At 33.1% G+C, this 8,519-nt stretch overlaps 1 protein-coding gene across 1 annotated transcript in view; it reads right to left on the bottom strand.

Moving 5' to 3' along the window:
• Positions 1 to 4,955: 4,955 nt before the first annotated feature.
• LOC145246750 (IQ calmodulin-binding motif-containing protein 1-like) overlaps positions 4,956 to 8,519 on the bottom strand; it is a 56,270-nt gene continuing 52,706 nt past the window's right edge. The window contains exon 14 of the mRNA XM_080108516.1: positions 4,956 to 5,158. Within this exon, the coding sequence (XP_079964642.1) occupies positions 4,992 to 5,158 (167 nt within the window). The 3' untranslated portion in view covers positions 4,956 to 4,991. The remainder of the gene's footprint in view (positions 5,159 to 8,519) is intronic.

Here is an 8,519-nt window from a genome sequence, read left to right as displayed (position 1 = left end):
AGACTAATTAAATTATAAAATGCAATAAATAAAATATTTAAGTTCCATAGAGTGTTCAATTGTTCACAGTATATAAACAGTATATACATTAATGAGTAGGGCAATGTCAAGAATATTTTTTAATAAAAAACAATTCTTTACATATATTGGGTTAGAGAATATTCTGTTGATAAAAAGCATATTCCTTAAAAAAAAAAGAATATGCTTTTTAAAAAAGAATATGCAAAATATTTATGGAATAAGTTTTGTTTTGCCAAAAATATGCTGAAAGAAAATATTTGGATAAGAGTTTTTAATTTATTCATTTTTTTAGATGAATTAAACGTGGTATAACCCTAACAGATGTGAATTTACATAAAAAAAGGGTCTAAAATTTGGTCTGTTGAAAAAAAGAGTGATATTATAGGCATATATATAAATATGTACAGACATCTCGTCCTTGTAGATACTCAAAGCGTGTTAGTACCCAGGACGAATTTACAAGATCTAAAAAAACTAAACAAAAAATGCCGAGAATAATTAGCACTCCTGCTGAACGGATGGCAAGATATGCTGATGAATTTGAAGATTACCAGTTAACTGGCAATTGCTTAACCTGCAAATACTGCAATATCCAGGTAGGAACAAACTTTAATACATAAAATTTGAAATATAGTTGACTAATAGATTGGCGTTGTTATAGTAGTTTTGTTTTTGAAATTCTATAACGGTAAATCTAGCTGTATTAAACTTTGATTGAACGTTGAAATTTACAATTTATTTTATCTATTTTTTACGTTAATTAAATGTTAATCGGCTTCAAATAACTTTTTCCACCCTTCCTTTAAATGTATATATTACCATTAAATAATTGATTTTTATTTTTACAGATCAAAAGTTGTAAAAAATCTCTAATAAAGCAGCATTTAAAAACCAACGCACATCTGGCAAAAAAGACCTACACGTCAACATTAGGCGAAGTTCCTACTGCAGCAACTGATTTAGGAGCCAGTTCAACGCTGACATGCAAAGCGTTGATTGCAGTGGATATTCCGTTTCATAAACTGAGCAATAATGTGTTCAAAGACTTTCTTCATAGGTACACACATAGAAATATTCCAAATCAGACTACACTAAGAAAATATTACGTTAGTGAAGTATACGAAGCAAAAGTGAAGTCACTCAGAGAAAAAGCTGCTGGAATGAAACTGTGGGTCTCGATTGATGAAACCACTGATGTAGAGCAGCGTTTTATTGCTTGCTTTGTGTTTGGCATTCTTGGGGTAGAAGAGGAACGCAGCAAGTGCTATTTGGGAAATATTGCATGTCTGCCAAAAGTTAATCATTCTACAATTGCTGCTTTTTTTTAATGATTCGTTGCAGTTTTTGTGGCCGCAGCAAGTCCTTTATAATAATGTGCTCCTTGTAACCACTGATGCAGCTGCATATATGTTCAAAGCTATGAATGCTCTTCAGGTTTTATACCCGAAAATGGTGCACGTTACTTGTTTGGCCCATGGCTTGCACAGGATTGCGGAATTAGTCAGGCAGGCGCACCCAAAAGTAAACTGATTTCAACTGTAAAAAGTATATTTTTAAAAGCACCCAATCGGATCGAAAAGTTCAGGGAACTAGCCCCAGGAGTGCCCCTTCCACCGAGTCCCATTGTAACAAGATGGGGTACGTGGTTAGATGCAGCGCATTATTACGCCAAACATTAGCCCGAAATTACTCCTGTCATAATGTCTCTAGATTCAACAGAGGCCCAAAGTATATTGGAGTCCAAAAAAACTGTTGGATGAGGAATCACTGCCATTTGATCTCAGCTTTATCGCCAACAGTTTTTCCATTTTAACAAAAAATATTGCAAAGTTGGAGACTAAAGGGCTGAGTCTTTCAATATCTATTGAATTAATTAGAGGTTGAAATGACACTTGAGGAGATGGATGACTCCCAATTTCGTAAAAAGCTGAAGAATGTCATTTCAAAGAACAAAGGTTTTGCTACTTTAAAACGTCTCGATGCACTTAGTGGGAAGGCTTTTAAAAATGAAGGAAATTTGGATGACATAGATCATTTAAAAGTTTTAAGTGCCGAAGAAATGGCCAGCTTGAAATATGCCCCAGTAGTCTCATGCGACGTGGAACGAGTTTTTTCCCAGTATAAGACCGTTTTAGCAGACAACCGCAGAAGTTTCAATTTTGAGAACTGAAAAACGCATTTAATTGTAAAATGCAATGAATAAAATATTTGTTTAAGCTTGATAGTGTTTAATTGTTAGAAGTATTTATAGCATAAAAATAAACGTTTTTTCTATATATTTTTCTTGCGTTTTCGGCATTAACTGTAGCTTTTACAAAATCATTAATAGAATTTATAAAAAAATAATTAACCCTTTCGACCCTAACATTGCAAAATTACCAACTACTCAACTATACCCGTTCTATTAAAATACTATAGTAAGGCCGAAATATCTGTAGGTCTTCTTTTAGCTTAAATCCCCATGGCCGATATATCGGCCCATTGGAATCGAAAGGGTTAATATTGTTGCAAACGTAAATCTAAGGTACCTAGCATAAATATATTCGCTTGAAGTACAGTGAAAATATGCGATTTATAAAAATAAATATACGGTAGCCAAAGAGAATATTCCGTCTCAAAGCAGCATATTCTTTTTAAAAAAAGAATATTCCTGTGTAAAAAAAGCATATTCTTAAAGAATATTCCGGGCATATAAAAAGAATATATAGCATATTTGAAAGAGAATATTGTCACAGCCCTAGTTATGACTGCAGGGAGATGGTTAAGCTGATCAATTCAGATCCTGCAGTTCTAGATGCTCTTGTTACATGCGATGAAATATGACCAAGAGACAGTTCCCAATAGAAGCATGCTGGTTCTCCCATACCAAGAAAGCCAAACAGCAAATTCACCTAGAAACATGATCCCCTTTTTGACAGAATGGTCATGATCTCCATGCACTGGGTTCCCACTGGACAGACAGTCAACAAGGAATACTATGCTTAGGTTTTAAGAGAGTTTAGGAAGAGATTCCGTTGAAAGAGGCCAGCACTCTTCAAATTGTGTCAGTGGCATTTCCACTAGGAGAATGTACCAGTCCACAACTTCATCCTTGTCACAAACTATTTGACCAAGATGAGCATCAAGTCAGTTCCTCACCCTTCCTATAGTTCAAATCTTGCTCCTCATGATTTTTGAGGCTGTGATGAGTCATTGACACGCTCACGCAAGAGGACTTCCATGGTGCCTTCCAGTTGTTAGAATGGTACAAATGCATTGCAGCCGGAGGAGATTACTTTGAAGGGGACCAGAGTTTCATGTGTAAATGCCGATACGAAAAAAGTCTGGAAACATTTAAGGTACCTCATATTTTAGCATTTTAAGGTAGTTAACTAATTTAAAAGAGAAAAATCTCTGAATTTTGAGATGGGGAGGGTCTCCTTGACAGGTTAGGAAATTGGAAGTTTGTTTGTTGAGTCGTCAGTATTCATATCACATTCGGTGATATTGATGTGTAGAAAGATTTGAGCAGATTAAAGTTTTTTCACATTCCATGACATACCTTTTTGAGAGAATAATAATTTTGGTTCTTTTCCAGAATTTCCCAAAACAAAAATGATGAAAAATTTGTTTAGTGGGCCCATGACAAAATGATAATGTATTTAAACAATCACAAATTGATCAAGTACTTTTCTTTTTGGTTCCTCAACAAAAGGAGGGTGGACCTGTTAATTCACCCTTGTCCGTTCGTCAGTCCTCACTTTTCTCAATAACTATGCCTTGGAATTTTTTGAAATTTTGCACAAACATTAAACGATTAAAAAAAAAGTAACAGAACGGATTTTCCAGGAAAACTTTGGTTGCCTCCCTAGACGTACCTTTCGGGTTAAAATGGCTAAAATTGACATTTTTGTGCTTATTAAAAAAATTGATGTCTGGGATTTTTATAAAACTTTCTGAAAAGTTGTAACTGATTTCTATATAATTTTCTTTGTCTATACTTCGCGATAACTCTTGGGTGTGCCCCAGTGGCTCCTTTAGGGCTAATAAAAACACTCCATTTTTTGGACTATTTTACCATATTTGTCCAAAATTTTCTTTGTATGTCTGTATTTAAATATGTTAAGGCCTTGAGACTTTTGGGGCTAAATGGCGGCGGGCAAATGATGGACTTAGTCATTTTTTTTTTTTTTAATGCCTCGTTCACTGTACACTCACGGGGGACCATGCATGCCTCACTTGTTAAATAAGAAAATCAAATTTTATGAGTATTGGAGGAATGTCTGTCTTGCCTACCATTTTGAAAAAAAAAAGTTCAAGAACTAAAGAAAACAATAATTCAAAACTTGCAAGATTTATGTTAGAATTGCTATGATGAATCACTTAAAAATGATTTTCTTTATAAAACTACTTGATCAATTTACCTTATTTTTGAAATATATTTTTGTTATAGGTATGTATATCACACAAATTTTGTATGAGAATTCTGAGCAAGAACTTTTTTTTTTTTTTTTTTTTAATCAAAATTTGTATAAGGATTTGAGATAGGCTATGGCAGGCTGTTAATTTTTGAACGCCTAGTTTTTACTATTACAAACAATTGCAACAAAGGTGTCTTCAAGGACTGGAATTCTTCTTTGCCCTAACTGCATTAATCAAGGAATGAAACCCATGGTTGAATGTATTGATTTTTGATTGAAAAATTATTTTTCAAAGACCCTAGACTTGATTTTATGTCATGTGAAAAAAATCACACCCATCCTAGGCAATGTGTGTAAAAATACCATCATAGCCCAAGGGTTAATATCTTGATTTTAATCTTTATAATAATGAGATAGAAAAGTGATGCAAAACCTCTGTTTGGGGAGGGTCATTCTAGTTGTCTATAATAATTTTAAAAAAAGAAAAAAAAAAAAGCAGTTTTAGTATCAAATGAATAAAAACAGTACATTAGATAAACAATAGATGATCTTTATCATTATTCAATAAATTTATAAGATTTTATCGTGTCTGTCGTCGGGCAAAGTTTGCCACCAAGGAGCACATCGTTTCCGTAATTGTTCTTTGTGTTTCTCTTTGGCTCTCATTGCAACAGGCAATGAAATGCTGGAATAAAGTTCCAGATCTTTTTCTGTTATTTTCTGTAATTTGGGAGCATCTGAAACAAACGTAAAAGAAAAACTTGTTTAAACTTTTTGGGTTGAGATAGGAAGGAGGCCATCTATACTAAGTAATAACAGACATGTGTAACCTTTAGACCAAAGAATGTGAAATTTGGTAGGAACCTAATTTATTCTAAGGAGATCATAATTACCTTCTTTTCCTTATAAAGGATGCCCCCTCCCCTCCCTAAAATAGTGTAAAGAACAGATCCATTTTTTTTTTTTTTTTTAGCCATCAAAGTTTGAATTGCAATGTATGTCTGTGAGAGCCCAACACGCTTCATATCATGAATCCAAAGATTCTATTGACATTAGTTTCCCTGATATTTTTCTAGTCAGAATTAATTCTAGGACATTGGGGATTATGGGAAGGACTACATGAAGGTTGCTAACTTTTCTAAGGGAAAATGATTTTTGTGGGACAAACTGAATTTGAACTTGAGACACTCAGGTCGTCTGTCAGTATCTTTAACCACTAGATCACCAACACAACACTGAAGTGTTTGTTTTCCTTCCTTAAATAAATAAAAAAATAAATGATAGAAATAGGGTTGAATAAGTCTCATTGTTTGGATTATTCAGACTACTATTCTCATTGGCAGTGTTATTTTCACAATGTTTTGGATGATGTAACCTTCATGAAGATATTGAAAAGTTAGTATGGTTGTCCACACGTGAAGGGAAAAAGGAAACTATTTACTCTGATTGGAGGAAGTCAAAATTATAGACAAAACGGTGGTAAATAAGATAACTCAAAGAAACAGTACACATACTGGATGATGTGCAACTACTAATCAGACTTAATATAGAATTTAATATAATGTGAGAACAATTAATTATATAACAAGTAAATGCCTGTGTGTTTATATATCCGCTAAAAACTTGTCAGACAGGCGCGGATGTGGCACCGTTAGATAGAGCGATCTCTCTGACACATAATATCTAAAAATTGGAAAAAAATCAATTATTTTGCATAGAAATATCACTTTGTTTAAAGGGAGGGGAGTCAAATAAAAACCTTGCTTTCGACAAGATTTACAAAACTGCACATGTGCTGTCATTATGTTCTTCTGTTTTAATTAGCGATGTTAAAATTTCTGCGTCCTCGTGAGCCCATTGCTTGCTAACTTGAGTTATGCGAGTTCACGTGTGGCACGTATCTTTTTTTTTTTGCTGACGACTTCAGACAATGCAGAGAAGTAAAGTCCAAATCATGCTTTGACTCCTTATGTTGTATCTAACAATATACAGGGTAACTTTAGGAACAGATGTCTTTTTTTACTGAAAAACATTTAAGATAATATATTATTTTATATTGTACTCATTAAACTCTCATTGAGAATCTCCTTTTATGAACTATGAATTGTCTCTCTTTCTCTCTCATATATATATATATATATATATATATATTAAATCACATAATTATTGTTCGCTAGCAGGGCCCTTTAGCCGGTGGAAGCATGACCCCCCCCCACCCCTTGTACTGCCATCCTTGGAAGAAATTAAATAATCTTGCTTCCACTGGCGATTAGTGCTGGTTTGGAGTGATAACTTGCAGATACTGTTTGATTTAAAAAAAAAAAAAAAAAAAAAAAAAGCAATTAAGAGAATGTGTAAATCAGTATGAATAAAAAAAATTATGAAAAATGGTCAATTAGAATAATAATATAAAGTAAAAACAAGTTTTCAAAGTGAGGGATTTTCACTATATTAACTCTTTAGAGTGATCGAAATCAGTAGTAGTAGTCGTGGCTGTTTCCGTTGTTCAAGTCTTCATCTCCTTTTCAAATCTTCTCTTAATAGTAATAAATTAAATTCCAGTTTTGTCATCTTTTTTTAACATAGAACAATAAAAAAAACACCCTACTTTCTGCATGTGAAGAATGGGTTTTCTAAATAAAACCGCAATAATTCCATCATGGTAACATTCACGTATAAAAAAACAAAACAAAATTGATGTCTGTGCAGTCTCGATAATCGGTTAGAAAAAGAAAATTAAATAAAATACTCCACAGAAAGTAAAAATGGTAAAAAAACGTGTTTCTGTAGCCAATGACATTTACTTTAAAACCTACTTGCATAATATTTTGGTGTTTAATGTATTTGTAAACATTTATTCTGCTCTAAAAAGGAAGTGGACAGAAGTAACGACTTTGAAGCCTGGGTAATTGGTGGATAATATAAAATTCAATTATTGCCCACAGGAATAGTAAATGCCCCCCCCCCAAAAAAAAACAAATATAGCATCCTATAAGGGTCGATAATTGCTCAAAAATCGAAAATTAAATACTGGTACCTTTAACATTTTTTGTTTGTATTTTCAGGGCCATTTTTTGGGGTGTAGGTATTTTCTGCATATTTAAATTCACAAACCAATGCTGTGTTTACATTTTGAGTGTCCCGTCCGTGCGAGGAAAGAGCAATATGTATTTGTTTACATCATATTGTTGGTCTGTCTGTACAATGCGTGGTAAAATGCCAATAATTCTCAAGCGTATTAAATTATGTCAGAGTTCCAGTATTTAATTTTTAGATTTTTTTAGCAGAATTACATCATGTTTAGAAGTTGATATTTTTGTTTGTGCGATTATTGATAGTTATGTGTGTGTATATATATATATATATATATATATATATATATATTACTTGTGCACATATATTGCAGTATCTATGATACAGCGAGACCACAAAGAAGGAAAGAAAGGAAGAAGGATGTAGAAGATGTGTGTGTGTGATCGATTGTAAAGATGCTATGTATGTGTGTATGTATTTTTTTTTTTTTTTACTTATGCGTGATGAATTGTGTAAAAGAAGTTGCCAGTATCTAATAAACATTTGGATAATTATAAGCTTACCAGTAATTTAATTTTCTGTTTATGAGCGGTTATTATGTTCATATTTTTTATTTATTTTTTTAGCACTATTGTCTCCTAGCGATGCCATATTGTAAACTTTCTGAAGCATTCGGTTATATGGCTAATAACTAATTTGGAATATGAGAATTGTCAGGTCTCAGCTAATCAGAATAGAAGACGATGGCAAGGAAGCTTTTATTATTTATGAATCAGAAATTGGAAAGATTATGCCAGGTTTATGTAGCTATGAGTCAGTTATGATCTGTGTAATCACAGATTCTGTGGAAAATGTAGAATTAGTTCCAGAGACAACTGATAGCAGTGAGAAGACTAAATGTTTAGAGAGAAAAATAGACTCTTCTTTTAAAGATGTTGCAATTGTGATGGTGTTGCTCCTAGGATGAAATGTAGCATTTTAATATCACTACTAAATGTGTCTAAAATGGTGTTCGAAAGCGCCATAAGATAGTGACTAATAGCCTAGATGTAATGAATTTGTAAG

This window comes from Euprymna scolopes, chromosome 24 (genome assembly GCF_053919585.1).
Source record: "Euprymna scolopes isolate OS-2025 chromosome 24, ASM5391958v1, whole genome shotgun sequence".
NCBI lineage: Eukaryota > Metazoa > Mollusca > Cephalopoda > Sepiida > Sepiolidae > Euprymna > Euprymna scolopes.
Note: the sequence above shows the minus strand (reverse complement) of the source record. Positions and strands in the feature narration are given on the sequence as shown.